The 27,472-nt window shown below is 40.8% G+C and overlaps 2 protein-coding genes across 2 annotated transcripts in view; both read right to left on the bottom strand.

Moving 5' to 3' along the window:
• arfgef1 (ADP-ribosylation factor guanine nucleotide-exchange factor 1 (brefeldin A-inhibited)) overlaps positions 1-2,839 on the bottom strand; it is a 49,488-nt gene extending 46,649 nt beyond the window's left edge. Inside the window, exon 1 of the mRNA XM_083901575.1 lies at positions 2,506-2,839. Coding sequence (XP_083757701.1) covers positions 2,506-2,629 — 124 coding nt within the window. The 5' untranslated portion in view covers positions 2,630-2,839. The remainder of the gene's footprint in view (positions 1-2,505) is intronic.
• A 2,459-nt stretch (positions 2,840-5,298) lies between these two features.
• On the bottom strand, positions 5,299-23,515 carry cpa6 (carboxypeptidase A6; the record flags this gene model as incomplete). Its single annotated transcript, XM_083901574.1, has 11 exons — positions 5,299-5,513; positions 5,603-5,687; positions 5,773-5,975; positions 7,158-7,248; positions 7,356-7,466; positions 8,751-8,855; positions 9,702-9,803; positions 10,119-10,233; positions 11,420-11,544; positions 19,956-20,031; positions 23,400-23,515. 11 exons carry the CDS (start codon positions 23,513-23,515, stop codon positions 5,299-5,301), a joined length of 1,344 nt encoding a protein of 447 aa, XP_083757700.1.
• Between the last annotated feature and the right edge of the window lie 3,957 nt (positions 23,516-27,472).

Genomic DNA, 27,472 nt, shown 5'->3' with positions numbered 1-27,472 from the left:
TTCACTGCTGACTTGTCTACAATAAAAAAATAAAATAAAAAACATGAATGGGTTCCATGTACAAGAGAGAGAGAGAGAGACTGTGGTACAAGCAAACTCACTGAGATTATGCACTACTACTCTACTACTGCTACGCTCACTGCAAATATTCTGATTTTGTAGATTATGAGCAGTGGAATTCCACTCAACAATGACGCTTATTGTACTGTACCGGTACATGGCTGTGTATTTATTTATTTAATTCTTTAGCTATCAAATAATAAAGTTGACTGAAAAAAAGCTGGTGTTTATAGTCCTCACAATACTGTAATAAACACAATCAATTATTTAATGTGGACTGAAGTGATTGATTTGCCTGTCACACACTGGCTCGACCTGCAGCGTTGATTATAATAATACAGTGGTTGGTGGTGTTTTGTTTTTGCAAGGGATTTGGACACAATATTAGTCGGCATCTCCGTTCTCTGTTCAGCCTCTAGCATTTTGTCTGTGTTTATAGTGTTTTTGTGAGTTTTGCAGGCAGACAGTAGGAGGTTGGTTGTGTTGGGTGAATCGGTTACGAGTGCGACCTTCTATTGCAACCTTTTCCAGACTCTTACTACACTAGAGTTTTTGTCCAGACAACTTTATTCAACGGTGGAGCAATGAAAACCAAATACAAACCATAGGTGTTGAATTTTAATCGGCAGGATAAACAGTAAATAAAACAACAGCTACTTAGACACTGTAAGATAGTCATCAGCCATGATTGGGTGAGTCCAACCTTTCAATAAAACCCATAGAGCTATCATCAATTAAAATATAAATGCTCCGATTTTCACCTAAATAAACAATATTGATCCTCCAGGAACCAGTGGAGCAGCAAATTCTGATTTAGGGCGTAATTGCACTTTAAACCCACGCTCCATAGAGCTACACTCCTTCAATAAACCTGCGAGATGGCACCTTTTCTCCCCCCCCCCCCCCCCCCAAGTGCTCCACTGATAAAGAAGTGTAGGAAGGAATAAATTATTTGTGTGGGTGAGACGGCTTTGCAAAAACATCAGAGCAAGCCGAGACAAACACCATTGGTGTATTTAGCCTTCAAGGCCACTGTGAAGGCCTGCGACAGCTGAATGTGCTTAGAAAAAGGCAGCAACTGAATGAACAGGTAGGTTGTTTGGCTGCTGCACAACATGAAACTCATTGTTTCTTTGGCAGGGTCATATTACTATTGCAGGACAAACCCTGTGCTTGTTTCCAGGTGAAAAAGTCCAATCATGAGGAAAAATAATCACTAGTTGTGCCTAGAGGTCAACAGAAACATTTAGTGAATATATTATTTTTATTCTAACTTTAAGATCACTGCAGTGTAGACAAAGGGTAATCGATAAGAGATGTGCACTTCCTACCCCCCTAAAAAACAAAACAGAACGGGCCTCATGTATCAGCTATCAAAACCCTGTCACAATAAAAGGTGAACTAATATCTCCATTGCAACCGTGTGCATTTCCAGTTTGAAAAGACTTGTGTAACAGCCTGTGGGGACACGTTTTTGAAGAAAAAAAACCTGCTAACTTAATATCTTCATAGAGTTACTAACACTAAAACTAATACAAATTAACATTTACAAAAATTAAAAACTAGCAAACCTCCTCTAAAAAACTAATTAAAATTAACTAATTAAAAAAAACAAAAAACAAATAGCAATTATTCTGTTGGGTTTCATTTTAATATCTTAATTGTTCTCATTTTGCTAAATTAACAGAGAGCCAGAACGTTCCACGTGTAATATATTGTGAAATCCTAACCGGAAGTAATTAACTTTTCACTTCCGACAGCTTCACGTTTGTGCTTAGCACGAAGCTACCACTGACTCTTTGACAGCTGTCACTGAGGCGGCTTCACGTGTGGGTTTTTTAACGACATCACCATGAACAGGATTAACGATTAAAGCCATTATTCAAAACCAATACACTATAAAAGACCAAAAATAACGCGCTCCTCTTCCTGGTCCACGTCTCGTGAAACCAGGAAGAGACGCAAACATGTCATCTCTATGGCGACAAAGCTGCGCGAGCGAGCACTTTATTTACGCCGACATAGTTTTTGAGTGTAACGGCTGCTCGTCGCGGCGTCGCCGTTCGTTGGGCTCGGTTACGGAGGAACAAACATCCTTCGGGAACTTTTGTTTTGTGGCCTGGTTTCACATCGCAGCAGCGGCTCAGTGTTAATGCAAACACCCCCCTCCCCCTCCTCCTCCTCCCCCTCCTCCCCTGCTCCTGCTCCTGCTGCTGCACCATTTCCGTGTTTAATACGGAATCATGTCCACTTTAGCCCCTGCCACGTCTATTGAAAAAAAACACGCCGGGTTTTAAACGTGGGTAAACACGAACACACTCGCGACAACAGCGGCACTCGGCGTTAAATTCCATGTACGTTTCACTGCTGTTTTTTTTGCGGGATAACCGGTGAACAAGTGAAGGGGTTTTTAAATGACGTGTCTGAAATGTGATGCTAACTCACCCAGTGCCACCTCGCAGGCTTTGCGCAGTTGAGAGTGGTGCGCCTTCTTCACCTCCTTGTCCGCCAGGATCTTTTCCAAAGCCCGTGTCAGGAACATGTTTTTCGTCTTTTTGCCCTCAAACATGTCGCACCGGAATTTGGGGCGAGGTGTGTGTGTGTGTGTGAGCCTGGTCCCACGGGAGGGAGAGGGGGGTGTGAGGGAGGGAGGTGAGAGGGCTGCTGCAGCCGCCGCGAACACAGACGTATCCCCCCGCTTTGCAAATGTCAGCCGCCGCGCAGAGCCGGACACACACACATAAATAAACACACACACAAGGTGGGGTAAATCCCTCAGACTTCCATTAGCGACCTGCCTCCTGCGCCATGTTGGAGAGAGGAAGCGACGTCACGGGCACGTTCGCGCGCGGCCGCAGTGAGGCAGCAGAGAGCAAGAGAGAGAGAGAAGTGTGTGTGTGTATGTGTGTCAGAGGTGGAAAATAATGAATTACATTTACTCACGCTAAAGTAGTTTTTTTTGTGTACTTGTACTTCTGCTTTAAATGTTGGCCTGAATTTAAAAATAATAATAATAATAATAATTCACATCCTTGGCAGTGGAGGATGAGGACAGGGACCTCAATCTGTTTACACCAGATGTGTTTTATTATGAGTTAATTGTCATTTATCACAATTATCATTTTAAAATGGCACTGTAACCAAATCTAAGCCACGCAGGAGTGAATAAATGAAAAAAATTCTGGAGTCAAATAACAATAATATGTGTCACAGGTGGGTTTTTGAAACAGGTGTATTATATAAACAGCCTACACCTATGGCGCATGCGCACAAATAATACGGAAGTGATTCTAGGTTCAGATGGCACGCCCCTAATTCATGGGTGATTAAGTGTTTTGGAAAAGCGGTGAGTACTAATTGTTCTCCGCTTTATGTAAGCTAATGCTTTATTTTTCCATGACTTTTTTTCTGTTTCTTACAATAATTCGAAGCCTTGTCTGAGTTGTTGACTGACTTAATTTGTTGTTCGTGGCTTGTTTTATTAGTATATTCTCCGGTATTAGCATACTCGTGTCAGCAACTATGCTAATAGGGCTCGGGCACCGCGTTGCATTCTGGGACGTGGCAGTCATGTTGATGGCCTCGCGAATGTAAACAAACAGCAAGTGAATGAGGAGAAGAAGCAGAGTTGGGAGAAATAAAAGAAAGAAAAAAGATGTTTAATTTACCAGGATAACGTCGTCAGCTTTGTGGACTACTTCTGTATTCACACTAAACAAGTTGTGCAGTTGTGTGTATTCGGGGAGGGGAACTTGTATTTATTTCTGCTGGGTCATACCCACCAGAGTATGGAGAATACCACTTTAAATTTTGTGCAAGTCAAGAATTTAGGTTAATATTTTTTGGTATCATTTCATATCTGATGAGGTAGACTAGCTTTTGTGTCATAAATAAATAAGAGCAGAGCTCTAATAATGTAATAATGTGAAGTGGGAAATGGGATCAGGTTTACAAGTTGGCTGTAAGAAATGGTTCACTTTTAACATTATGTCAATTACAAATCAAAAATAAATACAAATAAAGATGACATGAGTGTAGCAACACATACACAGTGGACAATGGCTAGTATTGTTGCCTCACAGCAAGAAGGTCACCAGGTCAAATCTCATTTCTACTAAGGGTTTTCTGTGTTTTCTGAGTTTGCATGTTCTCCACTTGTGTGCGTGGGTTCTCTCGAGGTACTTCGGATCCTCCCACAGTCAGAAACATGCATACTCTAAAGTTGACTGTAGGTGTGAATGTGAGAGTGAATGGTTTTCTTTGTCTCGGTGTGTGTTTGCCCTGCGATGGACTGAAGGCAACCTGTCGAGGGTGAACCCTGTCTGTTTAAACCTACTGTATGTCAGCTGAATTGACTCATGTGGGGGGGGGGGCATAAGGCAGTAGACAATTAAGTGAGAGGGAGCGTTTGTGTGATACAACAACATTTTATTCAAGACAGATACAGGATAAACATTTCTGGCACTTGATCCATACCTGAGTAATGACACAGTAAGCTGAGAACTGACAGACTTTTCCACATTTTAGACTGAGAGGGAGGTAAAAAAAATCAAACCCTAGATTTTCAGATGACAGCATTTAATGTACACCATCAATGTTGGTGTCAACATCAATTGTCAACAACGTCATAGAACTAATTTTAAGTAATGATGTAATTGTCCTAATTTAAAACTACAATTGTGTTATTTAATGAACTGCATTTCTGGATAACTCTGGATATCTCTAGTGTATCTTATTTAAAAGTGCTGCTGTATCAAGTGCTTATATGACTGCTGTTTTCTGTAAAAAAAAAAAAAAAAGCTTATACGGTAGTAACATCTGCATGATTGTTGTTTTTTCTTTGTAAGTGACGAGCAACAATAATTCCTGGGAGACAATGAGAGGATTATATGTCAGAATAAAACCCAACCTGGGCCAGATTCAGAGCAGAGAAGGCACAGATCATATAGTCCATTGATCCAGCAGGATGCTCACTGACACGCTCATCTCAGTATACGTAAACAGGCTGGCTGCTTATAGGATTTTTGGCACAAAGAACCCCCCCTCACCATCATCAGTTCATATCTTATCAGGGACAAAAAATGAGGTGATGAATGTTGAAAACAAAATCCACATCCATACTGTTGTTATTCTCTGCAGTTCTTTCTTTGGTATCTCGTATTGAAATGAAATGTCAGAGGAATAGGAGGCGCTGAGATAAGTAGGGGGTTGCCGCTGTGCAGACCTACACTCCTGTGGTCATATATATGGAAATTTGTTCCTGTCTGTCTCGCACTTCTTCAGCAGACCTGTCGCGATGGCCTTCACAGCCCTCATCGTCTCAGTGCAGGTCGGACTGATCAGAGATTCCGGCAGTAGAAAGCCAAAGTGTCCCGTATCCCTCAGCTCAAATGCGAATGCGTAGCGAATCCCGTTCCTGTAGGCCCAGTCGATGGAGCTGCCTGAGCTCACATCTGTGAGGAAAGAAAGAAAGAATGTATACAACAATGATGTGTAACAATAATAACTTTGGATTCTTCCACGATGCTGGAACACGACTCACACAGAGTTGTGGAGGCAGGTCCATATCTGTACTTCACTCCGTAGGCAGAGTACAAGGCTGTCACTGCATTGTGTGCTGCTGACTCCTGTGAAGAGGGTTAGGGTTACAGCAGTGGGATTTAATATCAGGTTGTTTGGGTGAAAATAACTGTTGTTACGCAGCTCTCTTACCACACAGTTGAAGTTGGGGATCGTGGCGTATTTGTAGGAGTACGGGTAAAGCAGCATTTGGGCATAGGCGTGAATGGAGATGTAGGCTTTCACACGCTTTTTGTGCTTGCGCAGGAACTTGGCGACGGCCTTGACTTCAGGCTCTGACTCGGGGAAGGGACCACAGTAGGTGTCGTCACACGGATGGGAGGAGGCACCTTCCTCTGAGGAGGGAAAGTGGAAGACTGGAACTTTAAAGACAATTACAAAGGTTTGGCACAGTGATACGGATTCATTATATTCTGGACGATACTGTTGTTAAATGTTGTCGCTGTCTCTCCTGTACAAATGTCCCACATTAGCATTTCTTTTCTGTTTGTAGAACAGTGAACTTGAACGGATGAAATGTAAATGAGTGATGCACAAAGTAAACTTGAACGTGTGAGCGAGACCTTGAAATATACTCCCATGTCATTAGAGTCAAACAAAATAAATTCAATTCAGATAATGTATCTTGACTCAAAGCTGCAGTGCATACTTGCATGTTATTGATCTGCATCTGTTTAGTCCTTGTGAACATAAATTACCTGCTCTGTCAGGCAAAACTATCAGACCTGAGTGAGGCAGTGTTTGTGTGAATACACCGGCATTTTTTAGTCACTCTCCAAAGGCATTCTCCAGGCTTTTTTCGCTTCACTGGCACAAAAGCTTGCTGTTGCCTCCGTCCATCTTGATAAATAACGTTATCACTTCCTGTGTGCAGCAAGATTTAAACACCTCTATACTGACAAGCACAGAGAGTTGTGTGGAGCTGCTGTGAACTCATTTGACAGTTTGAATCTCAAAAAAACATCAGTAGACTCCACTGATAAGATCATTATACCTTTCATACCTATTATCATTAATAGTGGTCAGGACTATATATTAATGACGTCTACAATAGTCTGTTGTCAGAAGAATAAATTCAAGTCATATCCATGTAACGGTGTTAAATCCTTCATACATTAATTACCCGTTCTGCATTTCAATGAGAAACAAGTCACACTGCTGCTGTCGAGGGGTTCAGTGTGTGTGTGTGGTCAATAACTACTTCAATGTCTCTTTGTAGTTTTCCAAACTGAAGTTCTATCTCCATAAATCTGTCCACATAAATGGCTGATGGACGATGATTCAGCAGAACCGATCCTCCGAAATAGATTTTTGTGAGCACATGAACATCTTTGCCACATTTCACACACGGTAACAGGCAGAAAAGACTTTATCAGCAAAAGACTACAAGCAATGACTTGTCAGACCGCAGTGTGTGTGTTCATGTTGATTCAGATCTGTCTTTGTGAGTGGACATTTTGTCTGGATTAAGACTTGGTTTCAGGTGTTAGGATTGTGTATGCGAGACGATAACTCACCACACCATTTCACTTTCCAGTTTCTGTTCGCGTCCACTCCTCGACAGTGAAACCTGTGATTTTTGGACCGCGTTTTCCTCCAGAACCGATCCTACAGTGGGGGGGAAATAAGAGCCGACGATTCAAAAATCAGTGGGTGGGTTCATGATTTGCTAAGCATAGAGTCAGTATGGTAATGGTGTGACGATGCTACAGCACCGTGGTCCAGCTGAAGTGATATCCATCCACGTTGAAGACGGGCATGATGTAGAAGTTGAGCTGGTTGAGCAGTCGCCTCATCGTGGAGTCATACTGGTATGAGTTGATGGCCTGTAATTCAAATATGTCATTAGGAATCATGCCAAGGTGTTTTTTGAATGAAGTGGCTTAATGCTCCGTCTTAAACTTAAAACCAACAAGAGCTACAACTAACGATTATTTTCATAATCGATTAAACTGTCGTTTATTTTCACGATTAATCGGTTAGTCCGTAAAATGTCAGAAAATGCTAAAGAATGTTGATCAGTGTTAATCAAACCTGGAAATGACGATGTTCTCCAATGTCTTGTTTTGTCCACAAACCAAGAATGATTCAGTTTTAATTATTTCTTTGTTATGTGGAGCAAAGAAACGAAGAAAATATTCACATTTAAGAAGCTAAAGCAATCAGAAATCTTGTTTAAACATAAAAAATCTTCAAAATAGTTGACTATTAATTCAGTAATCGATTAATAATTGATTAATTGATTAACTGTTTCAGCTCTAAACCCAACGAATCAGGTTTTAAAACACACTTGTCGAACAAAGATGCCACTCTGACCTCCAGTGGCCAAGCTAAGTTACTGCATCACAGTGAATTCATTATTTAAAACTTGGATGAAAATCTGGAGCCCTGCTGCTTTACTCCTCTTATTTCATCTTTCTTTGAAGAGTTCTCTGCTGAACTTGTAAGTCTGTGAGAAGATGTGAGCTGAATTAGTCATGTATTCTGATTTGTGTCTCTGTCTATCTTTTGATCAAGTGTCTGCACACACTCGTGGTGCAAGTGCTACTTTACAGAAGGAGTTATTTTCCTCACTGACATCAGTTCATTGTCTTCTCATAGATTAAAATGTTTTGACAGTTGAGGTTGATTTTGTGAGGATTCCTAAAAAAGAGGCCACAACTTGTCGTTTAATTAATATTCAGATGTAGTTATCTCAATTGTCTTCCTCTCTCTGTCATTGTGTTCTCCTTTGGCATTTAAGTCGTATAAAAGACGTCATTAAAGGTTTGTGCAGCTGATGACTCTGGCCTCCTTACTTCAGAGGGCACTAACTAACTCAGTCCTTGAGGGTCTAATGGAATCCGTGCTAACGTCTGGGTCATGTTGAGCATGTGAACAATAAAGGGTTTTCTTAAGTATCTGCATAACTGCACATGACAAGTGAACAGATGTTCACATTTTGTTCGAAAAGGCTCCACAGCCTGTGCTCACAGCAGGAACAGGAAGTTGTTGGGGCTACATTCAGGAGGAGACATGTTGCTATGATGACGCGTGGAAACTTCACAGGAGGTGCAAACGGTGTGTAACTTCAAACAGACATTTTCTCGACTAGAAACAAGGGAGAGCACCTCTTTGACAAACCACTGGCAGAAGGCAGGGCCGATCCACTCTCTGGCGTGAACACCGCAGTCGATCCACACCGCTTTCTTCTGGGGACGACTTCTCTTTCCTAGCTGACAGCAGACGACAAAGTGTCAGTTTGAAAAGCCTGGTGTGTGACATTTTAGTGGGTTTTTAAGTATGACGTCCTTTCTGGTATGTGGAGGCCACCATACACTACCGTTCAAAAGTTTGGGCTCACTTAGAAATGTCCTTATTTTTTAAGGTAAATCACCTTTTTTTCAATGAATATAACATTAAATTAATCATAAATACACTCTATACATTGTTAATGTGGTAAACGACTATTCTAACTGCAAACGTCTGGTTTTTAATGGAATATGTACATAGGTGTATAGAGGCCCATTTCCAGTGTTCTAATGGTACATTGTGTTTGCTAATCACGTTAGAAGGCTATTGGATGATTAGAAAACCCTTGTGCAATGATGTTAGCACAGCTGAAAACAGGTTTGTTTTGATTATAAATCATTATTTCTAATCTTGTCAATGTCTTGACTATATTTTCTATTTATTTCACAACTCTTTTGATGAATAAAAGTGACTTTTAATGGAAAACGCAACAAAATTGTATAGGTGAGCCCAAACTTTTGAACGATAGTGTAGTTCCTGACACACTTGGGAAAGGGTGCAGTAATGGGAGATTAAGGCTTAAGTTTTCAGGATTTCTAAGTCTTTTTAACTGATCTACAGTTCGTTTGGCATTGGTCGCTTTGATTCCTGTATCCGACGTCACTTTAGCTCTGGAAACTCGCCAGAGCAAGTACTAAAACAAGTAAACTATCACTGATAGTCGTGCTAGTGAAAAAATCTGCATTCTAACAACTTTAAAGTAACATAACGATGCATTTGTGTGTCTTTTTGTTTGTTTTTAGGTGTTATCTCATCCCTTCTGTCATTACCTGAAGCACATACAGAGGCCTTCCCTCATACGACTTCCCAACGGAGAACATGTCGACGAGGTAGGGGTGAGTCCTGTTCACCTCAAACATCCAGCTCTGGATCTAAAGGACATAATAAGGGTTTACAGTGAAAATATTATTGAATGTCTCAAAGATAAACAGAGTGAAAACGTCACATATTACAAAGCTCAGAGCAGTGAAGATGTGTCGTCTCTCAGGATTTGTGTGTAATCCTGATACCTGACACTAGGTGTGTGTGTCTGTGTAAAGTATGACAGCACCAGGCTGTAAGAGCTGTAAGAAGCTTATGAATGAGCTAATTGGAAGATTAAGATCTTATTCCTTTTTTTGTGTGTGAATTCAGTGTGAGAGCAGAGTGTAGTGTATAGTGCAGCAGACGGCGGGCTTCGCAGCTACCTCTTCCAGAGAGTGGTACACCTCGTAGTCGTGCTGAGACTCTGACCTCCGCTTGCGAGAGGAGTGAGATCCTGTCTGCTTCTCAATTTCCTGCTGCAGATTGGAGATTAACACCCTGTGGATGGAAGAGAGAGCGAAATAGACAAGCGTAAACATCTGCAGACATCCATTTTTATACCATAATATCTGAGTCTCATTTCATACATTTTCTCCGTCATATAAAATAAGATATCTATTTCCTGTTTACGAGTTACAGGAGCGTACATTACTCGCATTTTGCTTTTGCAGAATGGAGTGAATCATGTGCAGATTTATCGTCTCTGTTCCACAACAAGGCTGAAAATGTACGGTAAATGATAGGCTGTGTCCACGCAACATGAAGTCGAGGCCATGCTTTATGGCGGAATAATGACAGTTTTTGCCGTTGTTTGAGGTGCACAACGTGCTATTTGCTGACCATCGATAAACAGCCTAATGGCATCTATTAATGGAAAGCACTTAAACGGCCGAGACGCGGACGTCTTTAGCAGAGCAGCACTGAAGTCTAAAGCTTCGACAACACTTCACACAATTTGCACTGATGTGTCACATGATTTAGCGGCATACGCTCTACTTTAAAGACGTTAGTTCATATGCCATTAAGCTCAAACAAAGGAAAAGTTAAAAGGCCAAAAACACACAGTAGAAGAGAGAGAAGAGAGGTTAGAAATGACTCAGGAGTCTCAGGACTTTCATTGTCGGGCAAATCACAGCTGCTCACAATTATCCTCTTTTGCCACATCAACCGCATTAAATCTGATAGCAAAATGATACCGATTCTGTCAGTGCTGTCTTCACAAAAAAAGAAAAAACTCAAACCATAATTAGCACCATTACAATCCGTTTAAAGTATTTCCTGCCATCTAATTAGATCTAAAACAGATAGCGCGATGTATTTTTATACTAACCGCATTCTTCCAAATTGCCATTTTTACATGAACATTTCTCTGCATAATCAATCATTTCAATCATATTACCCTACACAGAGCAGATAAGACAAAGGCAGATTGCGATGCTAGCTCTGATATACTGTGTGTGTGTGTGTGTGTCGGCCTCGAGGAAGTACGAGGTCTTTTGCATGCAAACTATGTTCCACTCTGCGTGTGCAAATCACATATTGTGACCAGGGTGAGCTGCGTAATTGCAGTTACCGAGCAGGCGCGTCGCTCCTCTGGGCGCAGAAAACCTTTGCGCACGAGATCAGTCATTCAGCGAGAGAGTATTTTGTATTTTGTCGTGCCTCTGTTAGCTCGTGGCCTTACCCGTAATGGATGTTCTGCTGATTTAAGCGCGCACGTAGGCCTCGCGTGTCGTTGTGTTTCACGTGGACGTCCACTGTTGCATTCTGACAGATGAGAGAAACACTGTTGGGCTGCCAAAAGTCCACCTGAGGGATCCAACACAGAGAATTAGTGTGACATGTATGTCATAGTAGATATTTAATTTGACTTAAAACAGATGGATATATGTACTGTAATGATCGCAAACTGGGGGTGAATTCTTAAAACGATATACACTGCCGTTCAAAAGTTTGGGCATACTTAGAAATGTCCTTTGGTTTTAAGGAAAACCATTTTGTTCAATGAATATCTCATTAAATGAATCAGAAATGAATGGAATATGTACATAGGTGTATAGAGGCCCATTTCCAGTGTTCTAATGGTACATTGTGTTTGCTAATCGCGTTAGAAGGCTATTGGATAATTAGAAAACCCTTGAAAACCCTTATGCAATGATGTTAGAACAGCTGAAAACAGTTTTGCTGGTTCTTTGTTTTGATAAATCATTATTTCTAATCTTGTCGATGTCTTAACTATATTTTCTATTAATTTCTCTGTTGATGAATAAAAGTGTTACTTTTAATGGAAAACAACAAAAATTGTATAAGTGACCCCAAACTTTTGAACGGTAGTTGAAATATGACAAAAAAAAAAATCACATTTGACCAGATTTACACTTAATAAAGTAAAAAGAAACATTTATGGTTGGTATTATGACAAATATAATCAAGTATGAAGTTGCAAATCAACTAGAAAAAGACTGACACTACATTTTATAACAACATTGACAAGAATAATCATTATTTCATGTGGATCCATAATGTTCTGGTGGGTATTGGTGCAAAGTGCGTGTCACGATCTACGACGTTGTTAGATATCTGTCATTTTATCTCTGCCCTCTGATAATACACTAAAATACACCGGAGTAACTAAAGTGTAGAGTGCAAATGAGTCACAGTGAGACCTCATTATCTTATCTTATAAAAACTGTAGTAACCTGTAGTCAAGCATTTGTTGTTATGATTCAGCTGAGGTGGACATGCTGTCCAACCACCGCCGTGTGACAAAATAACAAAGAGAGAAAGTGTATTATCGAGTAGAGCAGCGATCTTTAAACGATTTAAACGCCCAGTAGCCGAAGAAATCGGACGTATAATGTAACGTATGTTCAAGCAAATACGTGTGGACGTTCCTCAGCTGGCTTCCATTTGCAGCACAAGGGCGGAGACGTTGTAAGCTGGCACACATGCTTGTTAATGTGTCAATTGTTTTAATGGTTTACAGAAAAGCATACCAGATTAATTGAGCTTTCTTTAAGAGCCAAAGGAGCAGCTGGAATGTTCGGTGCCCTCGAGTGTAAACCCGCTCTCTACTGCTGCTCTTTTTTATGGTATTTCCAAATGGTTAAGTACCCACAAATGTTTGAGAAACGGCTCCGCACTAAACCAAACAAATCCTAAACACACATAGTGTCTGTAAGGAAGATCAAACGTATGAGATCAGATAATGCCACTCCTCAAAAAAAACAACTAATTCCCTCGATTTGACATTTTATAGCTGCATTTGTGAGCCGCAAATTCTTTTGTTTGTTTTACAACTCTTTTCAGTTCTTGATGATGTGATGTTTCTCCTCGTTACACAGGAAAACTACTGAAGTAATGTTTTGGTTTGTGTAATTCTGGCAAATTAGAGATCTATAAAAATGAATCTATAGCCAAGTGTTTATATGTCAAGGGAAACAAGGAGAAAGTCAAACAAACTGACATTGTTGAATATTTATTTGAGGTTCAATCACTTTGTTTGTTTGTTTCCTAAGTTTTCCCGACTGTTTGACATGTTTCAAGTTATACCCGAGTTGTGAGAATCAGAGCGATACATGGTCTGCAATACCAATAACATGACGATACGACGATTCTGTGATGATCAATATATTATCAATACATCACAATATCTGTCAAACTGAAGAAAACTCAACAAAAGTGCAGGATTTCTGTTTTTATTCACTGCATAGAGAACAAAGTGAAACTGGCAGTTAGAACTGCAACTAACGATTATTTTCATAATCAATTCATCTGTCAATTATTTTCACTATTCGAGTAATCGTTTGGTTCATAAAATGTCAGAAAACTGAAAAAAATGTGAAATAATGAGGTTCTCAACTGTCTTTTTTTGTCCACAAACCAAAATTATTCAGTTTTTAATGATTTCTTTGTTATTTGGAGCACAGAATCTAGAAAATATTCACGTTTAAGAGGCAAAAACAATCAGAAATCTTGTTTTAATAATGAAAAAAGCTTCAAACCTGGCACAGACAGGGCCAAATGAATAATGTGTTAATTAAAATATCGATATTTGCCCACATTGCATATTGATTATCATATTACATGAGAAGGAAGGACGACAAATTATACCCAGTACAGTTGGACAATTTAATAAATGGTAATTGTAATTAAATCTCTCTCATAGTGGTTTTAGGGACTTTTTAGCATGCGCGCACACACACAGGCAAACGAGACACACCTGTGCGTCAACCACATAAAAAATAAAACAGGAAATAATAAATGAGCTTAAAAAAACATACAAAGCAAATTCCTGCTAAGAGTTACAGCAGGATATTAAACTACAGTGATAGCTAGCAGCCAGCTAGCTTACCATAATACCTTTGAAACAGGAAGTGAAACAGCTAGTGTAGCACAGCGGCCATTTTGACATAGGCTATTGTAGCTGGAAAAGCACAGGTGTTACTGAGCACATTAACGATGATTGTGACAGTGAGGCAGCAGAAACGCCCCGAAACTGAGGACACTGTCATTATTTTTGACGACTCACATCTGTGGTTTTCACTACAGTCACCTGTCAAAATGGCTGCTGGGCAAAGGAAGTGGTCCGCCCCACAAATAGGTCATTGTAGATGTTTCACGAAATAAATGTAGAAAGTTTCTTTTCCAAGTTCACTTTCACTTAAGATGTGATGTTGTCATTGATTTATCAAACATGTCAGGTTTATCTACTCAAAATAACGACACTGGGTGTATCAGTGATAGCTAGCAGCCAGCTAGCTTATCATAATGCCTTTGAAACGGGAAGTGAAACAGCTAGTGTAGCACGGCGGCCATTTTGACATGTTGTAGCTGGAAAAGCACAGGTGTTAACTTACTGAGCACATTAAGTGTGACAGTGAGGCAGCAGGAACGCCCTGAAACTGAGGACACCGTCATTATTTTTGACGACTCACATCTGTGGTTTTTCACTACAGTCACCTGTCAAAATGGCTGCTGGGCAAAGGAAGTGGTCCGCCCCACAATTGGGTCATTGTAGATGTTTCACGAAATAAATGTACGGAATTTCTTTTCCAAGTCTTTCATTTAAGATGTGAAGTTTTATCAAACATGTCAGGTTTATCTAAGACAGAAAAGTGTGGGGGGGAAAAATGTCTCATTCTATTAAAGCCAACAAAACAGGCCCACTATTATGAAGTACTCCTTAAACAATGCCGTAAAGAGCTTTTGTAAGAAACCGTCACGGTTCAAGTAAGATGTGAGGTTTTAAAAGAAAAAAGTAAATTACAGTGTCTTCTTGGGCCAAAACCAGATGTCTTTCCCCCTGCTAAGAGGAGACAGACTGTGATGATGATGAAGTCATGTGTGGAGACAAAACGCTGAAACCCCTCACATAGACAATAACGCCATAATTCATATGAGCCAATGACAGCAGCAGCAGCCGCCGCGGTGATCTTTAGATAGATATTAGCACATCTGTTCCACACATGCAGTCCTCACAGCATCACAGATACAATACATGAGCTCACAGAGAGAGAGAAAGACTGTCACGACTCATCAAACATGAAGCAACTGCACATTTCTGTCACCAAAAACTACTGCCTTCATAGATGATAAGTTATGTTTTTGTGAGTAATTTATTAGTTTTCCTTGTTAGGTCTTATATTTCAGGCAGTTGCACTCTGAGTTCCCAGGTACCTTAAAGCAGACCTAGAACGGAAGTTTCCAATTAACCGACAGGCCAATCACAAGACAGTTGGGAAAGCTGTCGTTGGCTGGCCAATCACAACACAGTCTGTCTTCTGGGGGTGAGATTTTAGTCTGAAACAGCGTGGCTGAAACAGAGCTTCAGTGAGGAGAGATTTCCATCGACTGGTTTCCAGCAATTAGGAGGTTTTTGATCATAAAAACAAGTTAATGTATGTAAGTAGACCTCCATAACTCACATATATGTGCGATAGGACCACTCTATGTGAGCTTTAACACTTTGTCAAACTTTGCTGCAAAAAGGTCATTTTGACCATTGATATGAAATCTTAGTCCTTCCAGAGAAATATAGTCTGATATCAAAGATTTCCACAGATGCATTGAAGGAGGTTCATCTCCTACCCATTATTAATGTGGCTTTGCTGAAATGTTTAGTTTTTTATTAGTTTAATCTTTATTGCGATGTTTGGGTTAGACGCACTAGCGGACACTTGTAAGTACAAAGGCAGGCCTATGTTGTTGGTTTTTTTTTTTTACCACAGCAGAAGAGACAATGGATTTGTTCGTTTGCGTTATTGGAATAAATAAACCACCAAAACCTCAATAACCCAGCATTGAGTACACTATACCTGCCCAGGCTGCGATAGTAGTCGTTTATTAAAGGTGCCATATGTAAGATTGTGGCCAAAAACGGTTACTATATTCAAATTCAAAGTCTCTTAGGTTTCGTTTTCTGACATAACTGGCAACCTGTGGTTGCTTGGCAGCTGAGACTCTACTGACTGCAATGATTGGTAGACAGCGGTAGGTGGTGCCACATGCCAAAACATGATTTGCAGTCTGCAAAAAATGTTTTAATGCAAATATTTTGTCTGTACTGTTGTTGTTGGTGAGTTCAGTTTGTTATATGAACATTATTCCTGAGACTCTGTGACATATTAGGAGGTATTTTATGGCCAGTTGCTTTAGATTTATTACATAATGCACCTTTAAGATTCATTTTCAACATATTTTTCGCTACTTCACTGTGAATTCATGAAAATATCTTTTCTTTGCCTCACATCATAATAAAAATCTCATAAACATCATCTGGCGTAAACTGAGACGTTGATGTAAACAGGAAAGTGTGTCTCTGTCCCATTTTAGATAGCAACATGGAAATGGAGCACTAAAGTAATTATTAACTTTCTGATACAAAAAAAGCCTTATCTTTGAAATGCACGTAGCTTTGTTGAATGTGTTTATTCTACTGGGCGTTCAGGACTTATTTAAACACTTTTTCAGGTCACTGCAGTTTATCCTGAACTGTTGCTGCTGCGTCTTGTGATCCTGAGAACTTTTCATGGGAGTGACCTTTCAACCACCAGGTGTTCTGGAGCAGCAATATTCATTAGCACTTTTATCACATCCTCATTCTTTCTTTCTTTCTATCTTTATTTATTTAATTATTTGACCTCACGTCTCGGGTTGAGGCTGAAAACGTCCGACTCTGACACTGCGGCTGACTTGAGTGAAAACACACACATCCACAGCTGTCCAAACAGGAGCTGCCACTGCGTGTTTTGGCCGTAAAGCTCTGTGCGTCCGTTGCCCTCCCCAAACCCCTGTCCTCAACCTGATCCTGATCCTGATCCTGACCAGCAGCCTGGCTCTCGCCTGGTTTCCATCACCGCAAATCGTAAACATTGACGCAGTCCTCTTTTGCCCTCTTCTGTTGTTTCCCGTGCTCCGTGCAGGTCATGGCTCACATGTCCTGAACCTGGACAAATGCCTCTCATAGATGCAGCTCACCGCCAAAACTGACCACAGCTACCACACTGACCCAAGCAGTGGCTGTAATTTTAAACACAAACAAGGCAATATACCCACCGAATTTCAAGAAAAAATCGGTGCAACTAAATTTCTGCCCGCTCCATAGTGGCCTGACCTTTGGGGGCGCTACTGAGCCATTTTTCACAAGTGGTTTTTCAAAAGTCCATTATTTTATCGAATTTTCGCCAGTTCGGATGTGCGTGGAAGTTATCGTCCGTTTTCATGCAAGTTTAGGCATAATTGACAACTTATGATATTATTTTGTAAATTAAATGCTGTTATGCTTCTTATACTAACCTAGAATGAGAAGAGAATCCCCAAATTCAAAAATAATTAATAAATCAATACATTGTGGCCTATAGAACTGGAGTTTAGTCAATAAAAAGACTTACAACCTTATTTAAGTACAAAATCCAATCCAAATACACTATAGGACTGTTGTTCAAATATTGGCTGCTGTACTAATTTATTTATTTTGACAAATGATGTCATATAAAGCAGCTTCTTCTCTTTGTTTTTGTTGATTATATGACTGTAAAAGGATCTAAAATCATCTTTCAACAGAGGACACAGTAGTAGTTTATTGGTAAACTTGCCTCTTTTTTGTGTTTGCAACTCAACTTTTAAACCAATTACGGAGTATGCGTTGAGTATGAGCTGCTGCAGTCGAGGGCAAATCCTTGCTTTTCTGTCTATAAACAATCTTTGCTGTGTATTTGCAAACTAAAACAATATGCAGAAGAAGGCCATTCATGCTCCCAGGGCTGATGGGAAATGACTCCCAAATGATTTTGGGAGGAGAGTCGAGGCGAGGCTCTTTCCTCCTCCTGGGTTTCCCTTTTATTTTAGTTTTCTTTGAAAAACATATGCTCCTACAGTTTGTTTGCTGTAAGATATCCAAGCGCTTTATTCCCTATAATGAATAAAACCTTTTTCCCCTGTCAGTGCTTCTCACAGAAATGACTCTGGAGCATTAAGAGTATCCCAGCCTCACAGACTGAGGGGGGTATATGCCGTGACTGTGACAGATGACCACACTCGGGCCGATGCATTGTCTCTCTGTTTTGCATTTTCACCGCCAGCTCCACGGCTCGTTCTCTCTGTGACTGCTGTCCAAATGTCACAGGGAAATCACGGGGGAACGACAAGCTGGTACGAGCAGAATAAACACTATAATGATGCTGCTGCACTTCGAATAAAAAAACCAAAAAGCCTTCACAGTTCATTCTGAAGCTGATTGGAAAGTATGAGTATATTTAATAGCCACTAGGAGGCGACTCTGCTGATTGCAAAAACAACTTCCCACTTGATTTAAAGTGTCAGGAAACGTTTCCCACAGGACGTTTCCAGCGTTCTGCTTTCTACTTCTACACACTCCGTCACTGAAATCTCTCCCCCCTGACAACACAGGCAGGTAGGAACCAAAAACACTGGGGTAAATATGTAAATAAAACATACATTCACATTTGCATTTATGTGCAACTGAAAAAAGGGGCATCATAAATGACTATAAATACAAAACCATATACACCGTAACCAAGGTTACAGTCTCACGCACTAGACTCTTAGAAATAAAAGTGCTAAGTAGAACCGTATAAGGTTCTTCGGCTTGTCCTCATAGGATAACCCTTTTTGGCTCTACCTGGAACCTTTTTGGAGGGTTCCACCAAGAACCCCTTTAAAACCCTTTCCTTTATTCAGGAAAGGGGTTTCAAAGGGTTCTCTGGATCAAAATGGCTCTTACTGGAACCATTAGTGTCACCAAGAACCCTTGAAAAACCCTTTCTTCAGGAAAGGGTTTTTTAAGAAGCAAATGGTTCCAGGTAGAACCTCAGCTCTTGTAGAAGGACCCTTTTGGAACCCTTATTTCTAAGAGTGTAGTTTCAGGTATTTTTCATGTTCCTGTCTTCATTAAACATTAATTCTCAATTTCTGTGGGTGATGTCGCAACTGGTTTTGCCCAATTATTCAAAATGATAGGGACAGCTCCAATGCCGCCTTTTCGTGTTATTGTGAATGGTGACACCAATACCACAAGCTTGAATATATTGTGAAAGTTCACTATGAGTTCTGATTAAACTTTTTGGCTTGTTTTTTTAGACAACAGTAAGTTTTCCTTTACCTTGTTAACAAGTTTCAGCATGTACCTTCCTCAGAACTGTCACCCTGATATTAGGTGGTGACGGACACAAGGAGGCGTGGTCGACCCATCAAATCTGAGCTGATAAGGCACGACACCACCGAATATCAGGGTGACAGTTCTGAGAAAGACGGAAGGTAGATGCCGAAACTGGTTAACAAGGTAATGGAAAACTTACTGTTGTCTTAAAAAACAAGTACAACCTTGAGTATTTTAGGTGTCCAATTTACCTAATCCCTATATAGTATGTTTTTGGACTGTGGCAGGAAACCAGAGAACCCGCCAAAAATCCACGCACACACACAGGGAGAACATGCAAACTCCACATAGAAAATGTTCTGACCCGGTCGTGAACCCCCGGTCTGCTTGCTGCAAAGGCAAGAGCGCTAACCACTACACCCACCGTGTGGCCCCTCCAGTCATCACCGGCCACATAATGTTCCAGCTCCTAACGTTCATGCTCTCATAAGGAAGAAATTATAATCAACCCACAAGAGTTTTTCATATCATTTTTGACCATTGTGTGATCACAAAAACACGATAATAACAAAGCAGATTACACCGGAAATGCAATGCAAACCTTCATATGTGTCAGCATTCTCCGGAGCGTTTGGACCTCCTCGTCGTTACCTGGAGTTATCCTGAAGACTTGATCGCTGCGAAAACAACAGAACAACAGAGTCTGAGTGTCGCGTTGCAGCCGCGGGGGGTTTCGACACCGCTAAAAATTTGCGATAACAGCTAGGGCTCGGTTCCATTTCCCCCCCGAGTGCACATCATTTTGAAAAAAAACAACAACAAAAAACATCTGGGCCACAGAGCCACAGACGGGTAATGCAACCACCTATTGTGCTAATTTAAGGTGACACCTATCAAGGTATTTTGTTTGATGGTGAAATGGGTGGTTCCTCCTTTTTCGAATCGTCCTTTATAGATGACAGGGTCAAACCCTCCCGTGTGAGACATCATTACAGAATCAGGTTTCAGCGTTTTTCCAGCGCCTGCCACTGGCACCTGGAACTATTCTTTGGTCGGATACAGTAGCAGCAGATGTTTCACGTTTGAATACATCAGTCAAACAGGGACGGGATGAGCTGTGTCGGCAAGTCCTGATAACACCTGACAATACAGTACGCATTCATATTATTATTTATGTTTGCCAGGGCCAAATCAACATACTGATATGGTAATGATAATAAGGGTTCCAAAAGGGTCGATTGATTGTTTATTAAGAGAATCATCCACAATTTTGATAATCGATTAATCGCTTTGAGTGATTTTTCCAATAATTAAAGGTGCCATATGTAAGAATGTGGCAAAAAACGATTACGACATTCAAATTCAAAATACCGAGGTCTTTTAGGTTTCGTTTTCTGACGTAACTGGCAACCCGTGGTTGCTCGGCAGCTGAGACTCTACTGACTGCAATGATTGGTAGACGGCGGTAGGTGGTGCCACATGTGAAAACATGATTTCAAAACATCAACATGATTTGCAGTCTGCAAAAGATTTTTTTTAATGCAAATATTTTGTCTGTGCTGTTGTTGTTGGTGAGTTCAGTTTGTTATATGAACATTATTCCTGAGTCTCTGTGACATATTAGGAGGATTTTATGACCAGTTGATTTAGATTTATTACATAATGCACCTTTAAAACAGGTTTATCTGATTTTTCAGCTTCTTAAACGTGAATATGTTCTGCTTTCTTTACAAAGACATCATTGAAACAAAATAATTTTGGTTTGAGGACAAAACATGACGTTCATGATCCTCATCATTGCCAGATACAAGTACTTGATTAATCGTGAAAATAATCCACAGATGAACAGATTATAAGTATAATCTTGAGTTGCAGCCGCGTCCTTTTAATCGCTTTACTACAACAGAGAGACACTCGTTATTCTCCTCGTGAACCTGTTGCTTTTTGCTCTTCACGTCACAGTTTATGGAGGTTTAACGCACTCCCACTTCCTGTCTTCCTCTCTCTCATGTTGTTGTTGTTGTTGTTTTTTTTACAGTGTGTCACACAGGAAGTGCGTGCGAGGCAACAAAGGTGGCAACAAGCCAATCTGAGAGGACAGAGGAGAGAGGCGAGCGAGAGGTTTGAAAGACAAAAGGCCCCCGGAGCATCAAAAGTGAGCGGCCACTCCGTCGAAGTGACCACAACACACTGCCGTTGCTATGGCAACGAGACAGGGAAATAAAAAAAAATATAGGACAGTTCAACGGTTTCCGGTAAGTACCACACTTACACTGTGCATTCTCTGGCCTTTGAGATAACACTCTGGGAATCCAAAGCTCTCTGCTTTATCTTTGACTCAAAGATGACAAGATTGTTTTGTCACAGCTCTGGCCTCTCTCTGGCTCTCTTTTCATCTCCCAGCTGCAGCAGGGCTTTGTAGACTAAATCTGCCTTTCAGTTGTTCCGTCAGTGGATGGAAGGATTCTCTCTGTGGTATGAGAGCAATTTGCTTTTTAACACAACAGAGTCTCAGTGTTGATACGCCGGCGCTCCGTCCATTAACGGGTTATAAAGAACCCCCTTTTTCCAGCTATATATTAAGTTGCTCCTTTAAAGAGTAATGTGTCATTATTTTTGAAGGCTCTCTGCAGCCACAGCGTTCACCGCTTAAATCAGGACTTCTCGTTGTCACGCAAAGTTATACATGAAATTCTTTGGAAGTGGTCCAAAATATATGGTGTTTGAATCAGATGAGGTGCGGAGGGGGGGGGTGAGTTTGCAGCCGTGGTGGTCTCTCTCTCTCTCTCTCTCTCTCTGCTAAATCACATGAAGAGCTCTTTTGAAAAGCCGGGCCATTAATACGTTCACACTTGTGCCTCCTATATTATGCTTTTGCCAAATTCCTGTAAGTGTTCAGTCCCATTTGACCACTTAGACTTTTTAACAACCAGGATCTGAGCCTGACTGAAGCTGCTTTTAGACTTAAGAAATACAAATACTGTCATTTAATGCACACTTCAAGGAGGTGAACGGAGGCTGTGGTGCAAAAGCCTATGAAAAGTAACATTTGTGACCAAAAAGAGACTTCTTTTTCCACTTGTTTTATATTTAATTGTTCATTGTTTGTGTTTTTTTTAATCTTTAAATGCGCCATATGTAAGAATGTGGCAGAAAATGGTTACTACATTCAAATTCCAAATACCGAGGTCTTTTAGGTTTCATTTTCTGACGTAACTGGCAAACCCGTGGTTGCTCGGCAGCTGAGACTCTCCTGACTGCAATGATTGGTAGGTGGCGCCACATGCAAAAAACATGATATGAAAACATCAACATGATTTGCAGTCTGTAAAATATTTTTTTTAATGCGAATATTTTGTCTGTACTGTTGTTGTTGGTGAGTTCAGTTTGTTATATGAACATTATTCCTGAGTCTCTGTGACATATAAGGAGGATTTTATGGCGAGTTGCTTTAGATTTATTACATAATGCACCTTTAAATATGCAGGCTGACTTCTATAATACATGCTTTTTTATAGTTTTTAATTCTTGCCATACTTATTTACTCCAGTATTTATGAAATAAGCACTTTTATCTCACTCTTTTTGCCTTTGTTTAATGGTTTTCTTCGTCGTATGTCTCTCAGATGGTCTAAAACAAAACATAATCTAATAATATTATTAATATGTAGTTTTAAACAGAGTTGCTGCTGCAGCATCATGTGCACATATCGTGAGTGCCTCATGTCCCGCAACAAAAACAGATCAAATCTCATCCAAATGGCACCAGAAAACCGGAACAGTCTGGAGAAAATATGGAGTAAACAAAACAAAAAACAACAACAACAAAACAAAAACCCGTGATGGATCAAAGAGATTGTGAACTTTCTTTGCTCGTATCCCTGCGCTCTGCTGCTCTCAACATGAGATTAAAGTCTGTGTCCTCATCTCTGCGGACGAACCACCACGCGATAGCGGGGCTGTGAGTGAGTGAGAGCCCCACACATGAATGAATGGATGAATGAATGAATGGATGGATGAATGGATGAATGGGGTTCTTTACTCACCCTGCGTAGCGGTTGTTGTAGAGGTAGGCACCGACGGGACATAACACATCACTGCAGATTATCACACACGCCAGTAAAACGGAGGCGCGAAATGCGCTTCTGTGGTCCAGAACCATCTTTGTCCAGCAGATCAAAGAGTGCGCACACACATGCGAGGCTCCGCTGCAGCGTGCACGCGGAGATTAGATTAAATAACAATAATATTAAAAAATAATAAGAAGCAGAAACTGCAAAGTAATCTTGGAAAAAGACTCGGCATTGATTGGCAGCGTGACCCTGTTGTGTTGTGTCGCGGCGCCCGCGCTGTCCTGGACTTCCCCGTCTGACACAGAAGGTGCGTAAAAAGGTGCGTAATAAGTCGGTCAGATGGCACAAGGCAGACATTTACCACCTCTTTGAAGCTCTGGAGGGAATTACAGGGCAGCAGCAGCAGCAGCAGCAGAGGCAGCTCTTTAAAAAAAAAAAACGAGGAGGACCTGAGTCACGTGACCTGCTGTCGGCAAAGTTGGTAACTAGATCCGTCTGAGAGCGCGCGCTGCGCTGCAGAGATTATCATCATCTCATGGTTCATAGACGCACGTGAATAGCAGACGATATATATATATATATATATAAATATATATATATATAGTTCTATAGAAATATAAGTTGATGTAAAAAAGTTCAGTGTATAAAGAACTTCATGTTCTTCTAGTCTCAGCTCAGTTCGTCTAAACACAAAAGTCAAGGTGGTTGAATTTAGAAGTTAAAGTTAACCTGATGCTTAAACTTCACGAACATCAACTTGATGACACATAGAAGGAGAAGACATTTGGTTCCCAGAACGTTCTGGGAACGTAACCTTTTGGATGCAGGAAGGTTCCCCCCTAGGTTCTTCTTTGGTTGATATGGAAAGTTTACTTAACGGTCCCCTAACGTTAGTTTTTGGTTGCACATTTTTGGATCCCAGAACGTTACTTTCTCTCAACCTTTAGAGAATGTTTTCTTTTGGTTCCCAGAACGTTCCTCTAATGTTACTTTGTCACAACCTTCATGCAGCCGTTAGAGAACGTTCTCTAAAGGTTCCCAGAACGTTCCCGTAACCTTAACTTCTCTACAACCCCCATACAACCTTTAGAGAACGTTCTCTATGGCTTCCCAGAATGTTCCTCTAACGTTAACATCTCTACAACCGCCGTACAACCTTTAGAGAACGTTCTCTATGGCTTCCCAGAATGTTCCTCTAACGTTAACTTCTCTACAACCTTTAGAGAATGTTCTCTATGGCTTCCCAGAATGTTCCTCTAATGTTCACTTCTCTACAACCTCCATACAACCTTTAGAGAACGTTCTCTTTGGCTTCCCAGAATGTTCCTCTGACGTTAACATCTCTACAACCGCCGTACAACCTTTAGAGAACGTTCTCTATGGCTTCCCAGATTGTTCCTCTAACGTTAACTTCTCTACAACCTCCATACAACCTTTAGAGAACGTTCTCTATGGCTTCCCAGAATGTTCCTCTAATGTTAGCATCTCTACAACCCCCATACAACCATTCTCTTTAGGATCCTTTTTACCGTCTGTGCAGAGTAAATCGTGCAACATACTATAGGACTTCTGGATTGTATCAGATCTTACATTTTTTTTATCTGTCCGATCCAGTGACAACAAAAACATGAAGAAAACAACAAAAAGTATGTACTGGTAGTACATGTGTGCATAAGTACACAGGTATTTATAAAGCCAGGAATGTGTGGCTTTGGTGGATTAAAAAGAAAATAACAACACAGCGAGACAGTGAGAGTATTGTTTGTTCATTCACTGAATCCTTACCTTATATCTCCATAGGCCGACCCTAAAGCCACTGCCAGTGAGATAACAAGCTGCCACTTCTGTCAGTGCCTTGGCCTGACTCCACCAGGAATCCCTCTGTGGAGCTTTTCCGTGCCCCCTCCCTGTTATTCCAGGCTCACTGTTCCTATGTTTGATCCTGGACTTATCGGCCCCTCAAACACCGCGATTAAACGTCTAAGTCGACTGCCAGCCCTTTTTCCTTTTGTGATTGACCAGCGGCAGCACATTTTTCTCATGCTTCTCTCTCCAGTGTCAACAGCGCGCCACCTGTTTTCCACCCAATTACTGCGCAGCAGACCCCAAACACACCCTGAATCTGAAATTACAGCGCCATAAAACACCACGTAACAACACTTAGTGGTCATTACTGTATGTTGTCTCTTTTGTAAACATGCAAAGAGGAGGGGCAGCTTACATTACTTCAGTTTTTTGACTCAAAGCAAGTTAGTTTACTTTATTAGGACACGACTCACCATTTCACGAGGTAGCGGCAACTCCTCCTGCCACAGTTAACACAATCCAACCAATCCACTTTAGTTATAGACCACATTTTAAAACAACACAGTTGCCCATCTTTTAAGTGCTGTATAACATTACGTAAAACACAAGGCTATAAGAAATGTAGAAAACAACAGTTCTGCACAACACCAACAGCTCACACTGCGTTAAAGACTTAGTGTGAGCTGTTGGTGTTAGCCAGCTAGAATAAATAGGGAGATACACTTAAAAAGCTTGGATAGACGTCTAATTTGCTATCTAGCTTACATAGCTAGCTAGCACAGATAGCCGACCTGCTTTCATAAATGTCTAGTTTGCTAGCTCGCTCATTATTTTTCTGTCGCTGATGGCTAGATAAAGTCCAGTTAGCTTACATAGCATAGATAGTTGATTAGCTTAGATAGAAAGATGTCTAGTTTGCTAGCAAGAGAAAATAGGTAGATCATTTTAAAAAGCTAAACGGTATCTAGCTTAGATAGTTAGCTAGTTAGAAAAGTGAGATTGCTCGATAGATGTCGAGTTTGCTAGCTAAAATAGCCAGATACATGTTGAGTTAGCAAGCTAGAATAAATAGGGAGATACATTTAAAAAGCTTAGATAGACATCTAATTTTCTATCTAGCTTACATAGCTAGCTAGCACAGATAGCCGACCAGCTTTCATAAATGTTTTGTTTGCTAGCTAGCTCATTATTTCATTATTTTTTTTAACTTTTAAAAGCCTGTGGATTTAATAAGTTAAACCATAGGCTTTAAATGTCCTTAAAACTCCACCTCTTTCGTCAAAACTAAAAATGAAATGTGCTGGGAAATCTTCTTAAAACAACATATAAACCGAAAGTGTTTTTGAGCAGAGCTGCACACAAGAAGCATATTCATAAAAAAATGATTGGCTGGGAGTTCCATGTGTATCATGTTCACGGGTTTGCGGGCAGAGTGAAAACGCTCACATGTACCAGGCGGTGACGTCAACGTGGTCATTTGTTGTGTGTCGGGCACGGCGGCCGCCGCTGCTCTGGGAGTCAGTGTGGTCGTCCTCGGTGTTGTTCTTAACACACGGGAACTCTCTGGGGCTATGGTGTGTGTGGGTGAAGGTGAAGAAGCAGCCATGTTTTTTTTCAGAGCTAAGTGGAACACTGTTGAATGGCACAGAGGGGCCAGTAATTTACCAGGTTCCCCGACTGAGGTCTGAGTGAATGAACCCTTTGACGAGCACATAGTGAGAGCGAGCCTCGCACTGCTCGTGGTGGCCATGAGGGCAACAAACTGCACCTCTTTGTGATGTCGGCACATCCGTGACCTTCTGACCCTGAGAGGAGAAGTGAAAGAGGTTAGCAGTGGGGGATAAATAAAGATGGTGCTGAATCTGGACTGAGTGGACCAATGTCACTCTCACAATGGATGAAGGAGTTGAGGGAGTTTAGACTCAACAACATGGTGTTTGAGGTTTACTCAACAGTTGTCCAGCTGGAAATCAACCTGTCAATGATCATCCATCATCGCCATGAGCCACAAGCTAACATAGCTAGCTAGCACAGATAGCTGACCAGCTTTCATTTATTTCTAGTTTGCAAGCTCGCTCATTCTTTCATTACTTTTCTGTCACTGATGGCTATTTAAAGTTAGTCTAGTCTAGTCTGGTTAGCTTACATAGCATAGATAGCTGACTAGTTTAGATAGAAATATGTCTAGTTTGTGAGAAAGAGAAATTAGGTAGATCATTTCAAAAAGCTAAAAGGTATCT

The sequence above is a fragment of the Microchirus variegatus genome, assembly GCF_963457635.1.
Source record: "Microchirus variegatus genome assembly, chromosome: 15".
In the NCBI taxonomy this organism is placed as follows: Eukaryota; Metazoa; Chordata; class Actinopteri; order Pleuronectiformes; family Soleidae; genus Microchirus; species Microchirus variegatus.
Note: the sequence above shows the minus strand (reverse complement) of the source record. Positions and strands in the feature narration are given on the sequence as shown.